The sequence below is a fragment of the Sylvia atricapilla genome, chromosome 19 (genome assembly GCF_009819655.1).
Source record: "Sylvia atricapilla isolate bSylAtr1 chromosome 19, bSylAtr1.pri, whole genome shotgun sequence".
Lineage (NCBI taxonomy): Eukaryota > Metazoa > Chordata > Aves > Passeriformes > Sylviidae > Sylvia > Sylvia atricapilla.
The window spans coordinates 2,973,487-2,987,263 of NC_089158.1; the positions used below are offsets into that span (position 1 = coordinate 2,973,487).

Genomic DNA, 13,777 nt, shown 5'->3' on the forward strand with positions numbered 1-13,777 from the left:
ATTGGGCAGGAATTGTTCCCTGGCAGGGTGGGCAGGGCTGGCACAGGGTGCCCAGAGCAGCTGTGGCTGCCCCTGGATCCCTGGCAGTGCCCAAGGCCAGGCTGGACATTGGGGATTGGAGTGACCTGGGACAGTGGGAGGTGTCCCTGCCATGGCAGGGGTGGGACTGGATGGTCTCTAAATTCTATTCCAACCCAAACCATTTAGGATTCTATGATTTTATTTTCCCTAGAGACAGGCAGGAGAAAGGGGAACTTTCATTCCAGCTGTGACTAGAAGCACACACGAAGAATGCTCCATGCTGGGACATTCCAGCCATCCCCATCACACCTGGGAACAGGGAGTGTTGGACTGCCCCTGCCTCAGTTTCCACAAGTGCCAGCAGTGCAGATGCCCACAAAGGCACGCAGTGCTATGCTCTAAGATGCCTCTCAGTGAGATGGAGACTCAAAACCGAGGCAGGGTTTGGGGCTAATGAACATTTCCACCCCTGTGCAGCACTTGGGGCCTGGCTGGGCTGGAGGTGCTGGAGCAGCACCACACTGAGCTCTCCCAGGCTCAGCAGGGCCATGTCCCAGCCCAGTCCTGGGGAATCAATGCTCCAACCCTTTGTGCACTTGACTCTGGCAAAGAAAAACTTCCCCTTTCCCCAAGCTGCCACTAGTTTTGTCCTTGATTTTTTTTTCCTTTACAGACAGTTCCCAGGGATTACAATTACACAAACCTCCCCCAAGCAGTCATTAAATCAGCACCTTCTCATATGTAATATATACACATATAATATATATATATATAATTTATAGAGAAATGACTTCTGTAAACAATATTCCTCTACTCCAGAAGGAAGTGGAGTCCAGGCCACAACACAACTCCAAGCACGGAGCTCGGAGAGAACCAGCAGCTCTGTGGAGCAGGTGGGAGCCCCGTGCCACCCCCAGCCTCCACCTGTCCCCATTGGGATGGCTCCTGGGCGGGGACAGAACCGGCTGGCTCGGTCTGGGTGGCACCACTCTCAGCTGAAGCAAACTGGTCCGACTGTGAAACCAAACTGGTGCGAGGCGTCGCCGTTGTGGAAGACAGCCAGGTCCCGCAGGGGCAGCAGCCACAGCTCCTCCGTGCTGAACTGGAAGATGGTGTCGGTGATGGAGGACTCGTTGTCCAGCTGAAAGGACCACCAGGGACAGCTGAGTGGCACCAAACCTCTCAGCTGAGGGCCTGGAGCTCCCTTGGCTGCAACCAGTCTCCATCCCCAGGCTTTTCCAAGGTGGTGACCTCCCCCAAGCCCCATGTCCCTCTCCAGCCCATGTCATATCCCAACAGCAGGAAGCTCTTTGGGCCAGGGTTTGATGTTCTCCATCCCACTGATGTTCTCACCCGCCCTGTCCATCCCACACTCAGGGGGCTCAAACACCCTCCGAAGGGCTCCCCACATGTCGGGAGGCTTTTCCCTGCAGAGGCAGCGCAGGGCCGGGCTCACCAGGCAGCCGTGCAGGCTGGCCGTGTAGCTGTGGCGGCGGGAGTCGGCCAGGAAGCGGATTTCCTTGTCGGGCTGGGGCCGGCCGCGCTCCGGGGCCGGTGTGCACGAGTAGGAGACTCTCTGCGCGGCGCGGTGGCTGTGCAGGCGCAGGAAGCGCAGCTGCACCGGGCTGGCCCCCGCGTATTCCAGCTGCGGGGACAGCGGGAGGAAACCGGGCAGCGGGGGCTCTGCTCCCCCAGGGCTAAACCAGGGCAGGACCCAGCCGCCTGCACCGCGCAGGAGGTGTCACATCCCTCTGTGCGCACAGCAAGGGCACCGGGGTGCTGTCCCAGCACTGCGGGGTGGCACTCGGAGACCCCCGCCCTCAGCACTGTGTCCCCTCGGCTGTTCCGGCCGGGCACTCACCAGGAAGCCCCCGGGCAAGGTGCTGAACCACTCAAAGGTGTTCTCAGAGCTGTAAGTGCTCAGCCAAGCCTTGATGGGGACCTGAGGGGACAGGGGACAATTGTCACGCTGTCCCGACAGAGGAGAGTGGCACTGACAGGACAAGGAGCCAGCACAGAGCATGTGTGCGTGGTGTGTCCCTGCAGCCTGGCACACACTGTCACCACGATCCTCATTTCAGAGGGGTCCTGGAGCTCCCTGCCAGGGCAGTGGGCAGCACAGCGAGGGACTGTCACCACAGCGAGGGATTGTCACCACAGCGAGGGACTGGTCACCACAGTGAGAGATTGTCACTACAGTGAGGGACTGTCACCAGAGAGAGGGACTGGCCACCACAGCGAGGGATTTGGTCACCACAGTGAGAGATTGTCACCACAGAGAGGGACTGGTCACCACAGCGAGAGATTGTTACCACAGAGAGGGATTTGGTCACCACAGCGAGGGGCTGGGCACCCTGTCCCTCTCCACCCACCGTGAGGGGTCCCTGGGGCTGCAGTGTCCCACCCAGGCCAGGCTGTACCTGGTTGTGGACGGGGGCTATGCAGGTCTCCCCCCCGGCTGTGAAGTTGCAGAAGGCCAGCAGCGCGTCCTGGGGGCAGCCCTGGTTGGGGTCGATGTAGTATTGCCCTGGAGGGAGAGAGGAGAGCCCCTGGCACCAGCTTTGGCACAAGGAGGGTGTCACACTGTGCCATCCCCCCTCCCCAGCTGGTGGCCTGGCCACCAGCCCGTTTCTCCAGGGATACCCACGAGGCCCATCACACCTCATTCCCCAAAATCCTTATTCCCCTTTTATTTCAAAGAGCTGCCTGTCCCTCCACAGGCTCTGGGCCAGCTCCAGGGGCCCCCATGGCCCTGGTACCGTCGGGCAGGCCGGGGTGAGCCAGCAGCAGCTCCTTGCAGGTGGTGGCCGGGTGGCTTTTGGTGCCATTGGGATGTTCCACGAGGGCTTGGAGCTCCCGGCTCAGGGTGTCCAGCAGAGCCCAGACCACGGTGTAATTCAGGTGGTTGGAGGAATAAATGAGGTGCTGAAAGAAAAGGAAGGAGGGGATATCACCATGCTGACCATGGATCCTGCCACCAGGAGCAAGGGGATGGCATGTGCAGGGGACAAGGACAAGTGTGGGGGGAGAGGGAGGAGCTGGATCTTCTTGGTCCTGGTGCACAGGGGACCTCAGAAGCAGCAGGACATGGGACAGCATCGCTGGCAGCCCTTTCCCTCCTGGTCAGGGGTCACTCACCTGCAGCTCCTCCTGGGACAGTATCAGCGCAGGCCCTCTGGGACCAGGGGGACCAGCCAGACCCTGGGGGACAATGACAGTGCTGGTGGCACTGGCTGCTGCCCACGAGCCCCTCAGAAGCTCCTCCACTTGTGCCAGCAGCTGGACACCCCCATGGAATGACAGCATGGCATGGCAGGGCCTCACTGCCACGTTTAGGGGAGTGAGGGGCTCAGATTTTGGGATGGGGGGCCTTTGTGGGTCTGCTTACCGGCAGTCCCGGTGTGCCCCGGGGGCCTGGCAGGCCCGGGAAGCCTCTCAGCCCCTGCCAGAGGAGGAGGGGGAGAAGGGAAGGAAAGCAAGGTGGGAGATGCTGCTGTGCTGAGCTGCACCCCCACAGCCCCCCCTGCAGCCCTGGAGTGGGAGGGAGGGAAGGGACCCCATGGCAGGAGTGACCCCATGGCAGGAGGGATCCCGTGGCAGGAGGGACCCCGTGGCAGGAGGGACCCCGTGGCAGGAGGGACCCCGTGGCAGGAGGGACCCCGTGGCAGGAGGGACCCCGTGGCAGGAGGGATCCCGTGGCAGGAGGGATCCCGTGGCAGGAGGGACCCCGTGGCAGGAGGGACCCCGTGGCAGGAGCGATCCTGCTCCAGCTGCTCCCCACTACTTACTTTGGGTCCTGACAAGCCCTGGGAGGAAAGGACAAGAGCAGGATAAGAGGGAGGCAGGTGGGATCAAAGCTGCATCCCTGTGGGGCCAGGAGGGATCCCCAAACCTGCAGGAGGGGAAAGGACTCACCGGCATCCCGGGAATTCCAGGGTGTCCCCGTGGGCCAGGGGGGCCAGTGTCACCCTGCAAGGACACCAGAGGAGCTCAGGACATCCCCCAGCCCTGCATCCTTCTACAGCCCAGCCCCTTCCCCAGGTGGATTTTCTATGAAAAAATAAGAAATTCACCCCAAATACTCATTTTAGTCCCTGACATCCCTCCCCACCCTGCCCTTACCTGTTTTCCCTTGGGTCCCGGCCTCCCAGGGACACCGTGGGGTCCTGGCTTGCCCTGGGAAACGTGGCAGGATGTCACACAGGGTGACAAGGGACCAGGGGGGAAGGAAAAGAGCAAAACCTGTCACACACCTTGAAGCCATCATCCCCTTGCTGGCCCAGGTCACCCTTGCTGCCCTTCTCGCCCTAGGAGAGAGTCAGGGAGAGCTTTGGTGGCAAAGGGAAGGACAAAACCCCCAGGACACCACTGTGTGTGGGGAAATTCCCAGTTATGGCTGGCTGCAAAACTTCTGGAGCAAAAAGCCCCAAACATCCATCCCTTTGGTTCCACAGCATTCACTGCACTGCACTGCTGGGGACAGGGCCAGCAGGAGAGATGATCAGCTCTGAACTGAAAGGATCATCCCAGACTAAAATATCCCTCAGGAAAACCTTGGAAGTTGCCAGGAAGCACTTGGAGAGAATAAAGAAGATTCTTGGTGTGCTGAAACCAGAAGCAGGGGAAAAATCGCAGCACAGTCTCCCCTCTGGCTGCTCTCCCAGGAGCTGCTCACTGAGATCACAATAAATTTCAAGTCTGAATGATTCCCAAGGTTTCATTTTCCTGAAGGCTCTGAGCAGCTCCTCACTGCCAGGGACTGCTTATCACTCTTATTGATGGGGAGGGGAAGGGAGGGGATGTGCTTGGCTTCTCCAGCCAAACATCCATCAGGAATGGCACAAAGGAGGCTCAGCTCGTGGTACATCAGCATCAACGCTGAGAGCAGGGATTAAAAGGCTGCTTGCAACTCCAGGAGGATGGAAAAGCTGGAAAAGGACTGGATTTGGGAGAAAAATCTAAAAGTTCCATCTCCCAGCACCTGGGGACATGGTGGCCAACCCCCAAAGAAGAAGGATGGTGCAGCCATCAGGGTTCAAAAGGAGGGGGATAAGGGATGGCATTCAGCAAATTAAATGCCACCCTGTGCCCAGTGTCCCTGCTGTGCCTGGCACGTGTCCCCCACCTTGTGTCCTTTCGGTCCAGGGTCTCCTTTGATGCCCTTCAGCCCTGGGATGCCCTAAGAGAGAAACATGGAACAGCCTCACCCTGTGCCTGAGCTGCTGCTGTCAGCCCCTGGCAAGGAGGGATCTCCCCACACCTGAGGATTCTGAGGATTTCAGGCAGTTTTAGAAACTTTGAGGCATTTTCTCATCATTCCTTTGGTTTTTGCTTTCAGAAGGATCCCTCAGGAAAGCCCATTAAAAATGCACTGGAGGTGCCTTGGCTGGCTGAGAATATCCAGCTTTTTTTCTGTGAAGTTGCCAAAGTTGGGCTTTTTTATTATTATTTTAAGCAGAGAAAAAGCGATTTCTAGTAATTAAAATAAATATTTAAGTCCTTCCTGCTGGCTGCAGTTTGTCCCTCCAGCCCTGACAGCTCTCTGGGGAGGTGGGCACAGCCCCCCATCTGTGCTCAACACTGCCTGGTATCAGACATAGACCTCAAAAGAAGGATTTGGCCTCCAGAACCACATTTTGGGAATGATGTGATTTACCTGACTACACACACGCTCCTGAGATGTTAATTTGGGAGGAGAAGACAGGAGGAGATGGATGAACCGCTTAAAACCACCCCTCATTTTAAACTGGCCCCTGCTCCGGGTCCCTGCAGAGCTGGGTCACACAGTGGGGTCAAACAGGGAGCAACCAGCACCCCAAAACTCCAGGCTGATACTCACGTAGGGTCCCTGGGGGCCCTGGGGGCCTGGAAGTCCTTTGTCACCTGGGTAGCCCTGAAATGCAAAGGGAGAAGCCCTGGCTGTGCCCAGGGTGATGCTGCAGGGCAGGGAGAGCAGCCACGGGGGCTGTTGGGCTGGGAGGCTCTGGGGGGACAGAGCCCTCCGTTATCAGGGTTTATTCTTTCCTAAACCGGGGCTCAGGCAGGTGGGAGCATCCCCAAACTGCCAGGGGGGCAAGGCAGCCTCACAAAGCCACCTACCTTGTGTCCCCAGGGACCCCGCGGGGGCTGCTGGCCCATCTTGCCTCGCTTGCCCTGGGCACCACAGGTGAAAGACTGACAGGTAGTTCCAAACCAATCCAGACACCCCTCATCCCTGCAGGATCTCCTCTCCAGAGATTCCCAGCCCCCAGAGAACTGGGAGCCCCCTGCACGGGCTCCAAGGGGCAGGTCCCCACTCCCTGCCACCCTCCATGGGGACAGCAGTGCCATTTACCCGTCTGCCAGCTTCTCCTGGGGCCCCTGGGGCCCCTTCCTGGCCCTTGTCACCCTGGGGGAAGAAGAGATGGGGGGTGGGTGTCCAACAGCTCAGCCACGTCCCAGCACTGGGGAGATGGGGACAGAGCCCACCAGGCACTGGGGGATTCTGGAGATGGGCACCAAGAGCCGGAGAGGCCCCTGTGCGCCTCAGGGCCCTGAGCCAGGCTGGAGGCAGGATCTGCCAGCCCCTCACCCAAAATCCAGCCCAAGGGCATCCTGTGTTTTCCAGGTGGGGAAAAATTGTCCCCCTAGGCAATTCCCAGTTTCTCTCTCGATGGTCCCCAGTGGGACTGACCAGCTCAGGCTTGCCCACCCCATGCCCACTGGGCTGTCCCCCTCAGGTGCCATGCCCAGGGGAGGATTTTGGGGTACCTTTTCTCCTTTGCAGCCTTTCCAGCCTTTAGGACCAGCTTGTCCAGGAGACCCCTAAAATCCCAAAGGAGAAGGAATCCCTCTGTGAGGATGCTGTGCCAGGGATGCCCCTGCTGGCTTCCCTCCCTGCCTCGTCCCACTGTGCACAGGAGGATGCTCTAAGCTGGAATCTTCCCTTTGGGATTTTCCCTCTCTCTGGAGCAGGCTGGGCAGAAGGGGGCTGTGGGAGGGTTTAACAGGAGCAGGGGATGGTGCCTGCACTGGACTTTTACACATCCAGGAGATCCCAGAGTCTCTTTCAGGGAGAACCACCACGGCTCCATCCCACTCCTCACCATTTGTCCCGGTTTTCCCGGCTTGCCTGGCTGCCCTTTTGCACCCACCAGGCCCTGAGAAAAAAACCAGAATTCAAGACAAATCCAAAACTTTGGGTTATTCACCCACATCCCAGGCAGGCGGAGGGATCCCAGAGGGACACAGCTCTGGAAAAGCTGGAGCAGGGAATAGGGCAGGGAGGAGCCTGCTCACCTCGGTGCCGCTCAGCCCGGTGACTCCAGCTTCACCCGGCGGCCCAAGAGTCCCCTGAGTTCATTTGGGGACAAAGCATGAGGCTGGCACCAGGGGCAGGCAGGAGGGCACAGCCGGGGCTGTTGTGCCCAGGGAGAGCTGTGCCAGGGATGTCCCCGTGGGGCAGAGGCGTTACCTGCCGGCCTGGCTGGCCCTTGCTGCCCACCACTCCTCTGGCTCCCTCGTGCCCGGTGTAGCCCCGGAGCCCAGGGGCACCTGCCAGCCCCTGAGCCCCCTGTGAGCCCTGCAGGGCACAGAGATGGGGACACTGCTCGCCCCTGTCCTCAGCAGGCTGCCACCCCTGGGGGGACTTCAGCTGCACTGAGCTTTAAATCCCCCTGGAGTTTATCCCACACCAAATGCCCCTGGAGTTTATCCCACACCAAATCCCCCTGGAGTTTATCCCATAGCCTGACCTGTCCCAGCGAATTGCCCAAGTTAAAGGCTTGGAGGAACCTGCTCTGTGGAAGGGGATGGAATCAAATGAGCTTTGAGGTCCCTTCTAACCCAAACCAGTTTGGGATTCTGGGCAGGTCTTGCCCGGGCAGAGTGGCACTGCAACGTGGGAAAATTGGGATGCACGTGGGATTTATCCTGCAGCTGAGCTCAGGACACCCATAACACATCTATGTCTCTCTGTCATGGCCATAAATCCCCATCCTGGGGCACCTCAAGTGTTCCGGGCACCTCAAGTGTTCCAGGCACTGGGCAGCTCCCAGAGCACACAGACACCTGTGGATCTGCTCCAAGGAGGGGAAAATCCAGAACCCTGGAGCTGCCTCAGGCAGGTTCCAGCAGCTCAGTGTTACCTGTGCAACAGCTTTGGAATGGCTTTTAACAGCTCTATTAAAATTCTTTTAAGGAGCTTTTGCTGTGGGAAATCCAAGGAAGCAGGGACTCAGTCAGGGCAGGAGCTGGGAGCCATGGCCAGGCTGGCAGAGCTCATTTTGCAGCCACCCCCAGGGTGAGACACATCCCAAAATGCCACCAAACCTCATTCCCAGGGGAAATTTCTGGAGGCAGAGCTCGTACTCACCACTGGGCCGGGCTTGCCACCATCTCCCTTTGCTCCATCATCTCCAGCCAGTCCCTGTGGGGGCATTGGGGGTTTACAAAAAGCCCCTCACCACCGTGTCCTTCACCTCTGTGAGGACTCTGACCATCCTGTCCCACATCCCACGCTCAGCTGGCCAAGACAGCGCTGGGAACCTCGTGGGAGTGAACAGGAGTCAGTGGCAGGAACAGGTTTTCCATGAGGCACCACTGGGTGCTGGCAAGGGGCTGATTTTGGCAGGTTAGGTTCTGGGAGTTTGGGGTTTTAGGGCCCCAGGAGTCAGTGCTGAGGTGTTAAATCCCCCCCTCACTCCTGAGCCTCCTGACCTGGCCAGTGAGTGTGCAATAAATCCTTTATTTTTACTGGAAATAGGGAAGAGCTGGAGAAGCCTGTGGCATTTCCCAGCTCTGCAACATTCCAGGCTTCAGTACCTCGAATCCTGCAGCCCCAGCAGCTCCATCCACACCTCGTGGCCCTGGATCTCCCTGGGAAAGGAGGGGAAACACCTCTGTCCATGGAAAAGACCTTCCCTGCCTTGCTGGCTTTGGGTCTCAGGCAAGGGGTGTCCCATGGCAGGTCCCCCTGTCACCAGCCTGCCCAGGACATCCATGCAGCCAGCCCAGCACATTCCCACCAGGAAAGCTTGGGAAGAGGCCAGAGCAGGGACTTTCAGAGACAGGACAGAGAGATAAAGGGTGGGAGCCATCACCCCTCCGTACCTTCTCTCCCTCAGGACCGTCGAGCCCAGGAGGACCTTGGAGTCCTGTTCCCCCCTGTTGAGGGCACAAGCAGAGAGCCCGGGTCACTCAGCCCTGCCCCAGGCACACAGATGTCCCCTGGCAGGTCTGGGACAGAGACAGAGCCCTGCCCAGTGCTCCCAGTCACACAAATGTCCCCTGGCAGGTCTGTGACAGAGATAGAGCCCTGCCCAGTGCTCCAGTCACACACACACCCTCACAGCAGGTCTGGGACAGGTTGAAAGGGGACAGGGGACAAGTTCTGACTTACAAACCATCCTCTGGCTCCAGCAGGTCCTGCAGCTCCGGTGACACCGCCCTGGCCCTGGCACACAGAGGGACACGTGTTCCCAGCCCAGCAGGGGCTGCAATTTGGCTGGAGGCAGCATTACCCCAAACCACCCCACAAACCCAAACTATCCTTTTGTGCCAGCAAGACTCAGTCTTGGTGTCGTGCCTGTGAGACACGAAACTCCCCACTTAGGGAGATTTGACAATTCCTAGGATTTTCTGCAGCTCCCAGAGCCCAAAGTGTCCCACCAGGGGTGAGTCCCCTCCTCGGCAGCCATCAGCCGCCTTTGGGGACATTGCAGGGTGAGGCAGCCCAGCCCCAGCTGTACTTGCCACCAAACCTTCTCGGCCCTTCTCTCCCTTCTGGCCTTTCCCTCCAATTTTCCCCGTGGCAGCTCCTGGACCAGGAATTCCAGGAAGGCCCCTGGGGCCAGCATTGCCCTGTTCAGGGACGGAGATGAGTGTCACCACAATGAGGGGAAAAAACCCCAGCAATAAATGAGTTTCCGCTTGGAGATGAGCTGTGTCACCCTCTGGCAGGGTGCCACAGAGAGCAGGTCACCCTGGGGTGCTCCTCAGCCGTGGGGACACCCCTGTCCTGCTCTGTCCCCACCATGGAGCAGCAGAGGTTGAGCAGGCCAGGGGTGTTCCCAAGGGAAAGAGGGACAGAGTCAGAGACACCCCTCACCTTCCGTCCCCGCAGTCCTGGCTCGCCCGGGTCTCCAGTGTCACCAGTGTCACCCTGCCCGGGGGGAAATGCCCACATCAGACACAGCAGCTGCTCCCCAGCCCCATCCCAGGGCAGGTCAAAAGCTGGGATTTGATTTCCATGGGCTTTGTCACCCTCCCCTGGCCGGGATTTTGATGCTGGGTGAGGCACAGCCTCACCTCCTGTGCCAGGAGATCACCCCAGCTGTGACCTTGGTACCCCAAAAGTGAGTGGGGACAAAATGCTGAGCCCACCTCGCCCAGCACAGACCCCAGAGCATCAACCCCGGTTCCATGGAGCATCCCAGGCTCTGTGGGGCAGAGCCATGGCGTGGGCAGGGTCCAGAGGCAGCACCTTTCCCATTCCCTGAGGGGACAATCCCACACATACCTCCTTCCCTTGCTTCCCAGGCTGTCCCGGTGGCCCCTCTGTCCCCTTGTCCCCTGGCTCCCCAGGGCTCCCTCTGATGCCTGGAGCTCCACGGGTTCCTGCCTCTCCCTGGACAGGATGAAGATGACCAGGATGACTCTTGGCTGCCTTTTCCAGCTGAGCCTGGCTCTGCCCCCCGTCATTTCCCATACTGGGAAAATCCCAGTTTCCTTATGGGACGCCCTTGCCATGCCCAGCAACGTCAATCCCCGGGCAAGAAGATGCTGGGGGTGGTTTCAAACGCCTGCCATGGATTCAGGTGACCCAGCAGGAGTGGGGTGAGCCCAGCAGCACCCCAGCATCACCCCCAGCACCCACCTGCTCACCCTTGGGCCCCGGCTGACCCTCTGCTCCTGGCGCTCCTGGTGGTCCCTGCAGAGGGAAGAAAAGCCCAGCCCTAGCACAGCTCGTTGTCCCAGCTTTAACCTGCTGGCTGTTCTGAGGATCAGCAGCCTCCTCCTGTCCTTTGCCATCCTTGGAGCGGGGAGCTGTGGAGGCTGGAGCAGCCCCACCAGGGTGGGGACACAGTTCCCAGCTGTTGTACCTGTTCCCCATCCAGCCCACGGACTCCGGCTGCCCCAGGATCTCCCACCTCGCCCTGCAGAGGACACAAAACCAGGACAAGCAGCCGTGGTGCTTCTGCCTCTGCAGCTCCTCGAGATGTAAATCCCTGCCCCAGGGGATGGGGCCACACTGGGAGCAGCGCTGATCCCCACAGCCCTGGGGAGGTCAGTGTGGACAGCCTGAGGCTCTGGGCAGCTCCCAGAGAAACCAAATCCTCTCCTCTGTCCTCACCTTCTCTCCTCTCATCCCTGCAGGCCCTTCACGTCCGTTTGGACCTTCCTGGCCCTGAGAACAAACACCCCACATCAGCATTGAGGCTTGGCCCAAACTCAGGAGATTTTGATTTTGCGGCTCCTGAGCGGGGGCTGGGATGTGCTGACACCCCACACATCAGCACGGGAAGAGAATCCGTGCTCCAGCTCCTCCAGCCCCCTGCAACAGCCTCCCTTTTCCTTCCCTTCCTGCAGGTGCTTCAGGGAGCTCCCCAAAGGTGCTGCTGCAGCAAAATCCTTCATCTCTGTGCTCCTGAGAGGATCCGTGGAGGGGCCCCAGCAGCACTCACCGGGTACCCAGCCGGGCCAGCAGCACCAGCTGCTCCAGGAGCGCCTCTCTCTCCCCCCAAGCCAGGCTTCCCGGGAATGCCGTCCTGCCCTCTTGTGCCAGGAGCGCCCTGCAAGGCCAAAAAGCCCCTCAGCCCCCCAAAACACAGCTCTGGCACGGTAAAGTCAGGGAAAGCCCCGGGCCTGATGCAATTGGGTCACCTCGGGGTCCACCTGCTCCAGGCCCTGTCCCTGCAGGTGTAGGACATTGCTGTCCCCACACCCCACGTTGCTGTCACCACCCACACACTCGGGGTTTGGGCTGTTCCCTGTGGGACATCAGCCCAGCCCAGCAGGGAGCAGCTCTGCACTTACAGGCAGCCCTGGAAGCCCTCGAGGACCTGGGTCACCTGTTCTGCCCTGGGGAAAGAAGGATGCTCAGCAGTGTGTCCATGGAACGGGGGACCAGGGAGCTGGGATCAGGGTGAGGCTTTGCTCAGAGAAATCCCCACGTCTTGGGACCATCTCAGCAGTGCCTGTGCTGTGTCAGGACAGAACCCAGCCAGCCAGGGTCCTGCCTGCTCCCAGAGAGGGGTTTGGGACGGATCCATGCTGCCAGCAGCACAGGGAGCAAGGAGAGCCCTACCTGGGAGCCAGGAGCACCACGAGGACCTGGGGGACCTGGCAGGGCCTGGGTGACAAGAGCACCATCAGTGTCACCGCCCTGGCTGAGCCCCCTCCTGGTTTAACTGCAAAAGCTCCCCATGGCAAAGATTTCCCGTTTCCCCCATTCCCAGCCCAGCAGAGAGAACCTGCTTGGTGCTTTCCGGGGGACTGGAGCTGCCCAGAGCAGCAGCAAACAGTGCTTACCTTTGGACCAGCTTTTCCTGGAAATCCTGGTGGACCTTGAGCTCCCCTTTCTCCCTGTCAGGAGGCAAGAAAGATTTCCTTCTGTCTGTATGTTTTAAGGCAAAAACTTGTTTAAAAAGCACAACAAAACAAACAAAAGCCAGCTCTTGGAACAATCCAGAGGCGTTGGGGCAGAGGAGGAGCTGGAATGCCAATGGTTCACCTGCTGTGGGGGACAGATCCAGCTGCTGTCCTCCCACCATGGCTGATGGAGGCTGTGGACACCTCCAAACCCATCCACTGGGCTCAAAACTCATCCCAAAAGTGCTTCCAGTGCTTGGGGGGGGTGTCCCATCCCTACCTTGTCTCCCCTGCGTCCCAACCTCCCGCGGTCTCCAGCAGGTCCTGGATAGCCCTGGGAAGAGCTCGGGGTTAGAGGCAGCTGGGGCTGCCTGGCACCTCTGTATTTTTGGGAGAGGATGGCTGAGGGAAAGGCAGGAGCCCTGGGAGGATGGTGAGGCCCAGCTGGAGGCTGCTGCAGCCTCCTCCCCGTTCAGGCACCACTCTGTCCCCTCCATGAGTCACCCCATCACTCACATAGGAGCCCACAGGTCCTTGTGGCCCCTCCAGGCCAGGCTTCCCAGGCAGCCCCTGCCAGGGAAAACAAGGGAATTACAAACCCCCCACTCCAGTCAGGCACCCTCCCTTCCTCAGTGATCCCATGGGATCTGAGCACCCTTGGGCTCAGTCTGTGAGATCCTCCCATGGCAGCCCAGAGCCTCTGGGGGCTGTTCACCACCATCCCTCCCCCAGCCACCCCCCAAACCCCAGCTCTCACCTTTGGGCCCAAGGAACCCGGCTCTCCATCAGGTCCAGACTTTCCTGGAGAGCCCTTTGGGATTATTTGGGGAGAAGGTGTCACCAAAGGCTGGGAGGAGACGAGCTCCACCGGCCCCAGTGCTGCCCCTGAGCTCCTGGCCAGGGGTCACCTGAGGCCAGCATGGTCACAGGGGACAACTCAGCCACTGTGGCTGGTCCTGGTGGCTCCTGGCAGGGCTGTCACCAGGGAAGGTGACAATCCTTGCTCTCAACATCATCACCAAGGCCACTGAGTGCAGGCTCTCAGGGAGGAGCTGTTCCAGGTCTCCAGCCCAGACCACTGAGCTGGAATGGACCCACCAGGATTGAGTCCAGCCCCTGTCCCTGCCCAGAGCCCCACCAATCCCACCCTGGGCATCCCTGGCAGCGCTGGCCAAAGGCTCCTGGA

At 59.6% G+C, this 13,777-nt stretch overlaps 1 protein-coding gene across 1 annotated transcript in view; it reads right to left on the reverse strand.

Annotated features, from left to right (window-relative positions):
* Positions 1–643: 643 nt before the first annotated feature.
* The window catches only part of LOC136369913 (collagen alpha-1(II) chain-like), a 79,427-nt gene continuing 66,293 nt past the window's right edge, over positions 644–13,777 (reverse strand). Inside the window, exons 34-69 of the mRNA XM_066333063.1 lie at positions 13,349–13,402; positions 13,108–13,161; positions 12,872–12,925; positions 12,532–12,585; positions 12,308–12,352; positions 12,037–12,081; positions 11,685–11,792; positions 11,354–11,407; positions 11,103–11,156; positions 10,877–10,930; positions 10,520–10,627; positions 10,109–10,162; positions 9,754–9,861; positions 9,401–9,454; positions 9,112–9,165; positions 8,824–8,877; positions 8,375–8,428; positions 7,475–7,582; positions 7,300–7,353; positions 7,107–7,160; positions 6,772–6,825; positions 6,356–6,409; positions 6,121–6,174; positions 5,861–5,914; positions 5,147–5,200; positions 4,275–4,328; positions 4,144–4,197; positions 3,937–3,990; positions 3,810–3,827; positions 3,410–3,463; positions 3,160–3,222; positions 2,781–2,946; positions 2,442–2,548; positions 1,883–1,963; positions 1,478–1,666; positions 644–1,162 (exon numbers count right to left, since the gene is read on the reverse strand). Coding sequence (XP_066189160.1) covers positions 1,013–1,162; positions 1,478–1,666; positions 1,883–1,963; positions 2,442–2,548; positions 2,781–2,946; positions 3,160–3,222; positions 3,410–3,463; positions 3,810–3,827; positions 3,937–3,990; positions 4,144–4,197; positions 4,275–4,328; positions 5,147–5,200; positions 5,861–5,914; positions 6,121–6,174; positions 6,356–6,409; positions 6,772–6,825; positions 7,107–7,160; positions 7,300–7,353; positions 7,475–7,582; positions 8,375–8,428; positions 8,824–8,877; positions 9,112–9,165; positions 9,401–9,454; positions 9,754–9,861; positions 10,109–10,162; positions 10,520–10,627; positions 10,877–10,930; positions 11,103–11,156; positions 11,354–11,407; positions 11,685–11,792; positions 12,037–12,081; positions 12,308–12,352; positions 12,532–12,585; positions 12,872–12,925; positions 13,108–13,161; positions 13,349–13,402 — 2,538 coding nt within the window. The 3' untranslated portion in view covers positions 644–1,012. The remainder of the gene's footprint in view (positions 1,163–1,477; positions 1,667–1,882; positions 1,964–2,441; positions 2,549–2,780; positions 2,947–3,159; positions 3,223–3,409; positions 3,464–3,809; positions 3,828–3,936; positions 3,991–4,143; positions 4,198–4,274; positions 4,329–5,146; positions 5,201–5,860; positions 5,915–6,120; positions 6,175–6,355; positions 6,410–6,771; positions 6,826–7,106; positions 7,161–7,299; positions 7,354–7,474; positions 7,583–8,374; positions 8,429–8,823; positions 8,878–9,111; positions 9,166–9,400; positions 9,455–9,753; positions 9,862–10,108; positions 10,163–10,519; positions 10,628–10,876; positions 10,931–11,102; positions 11,157–11,353; positions 11,408–11,684; positions 11,793–12,036; positions 12,082–12,307; positions 12,353–12,531; positions 12,586–12,871; positions 12,926–13,107; positions 13,162–13,348; positions 13,403–13,777) is intronic.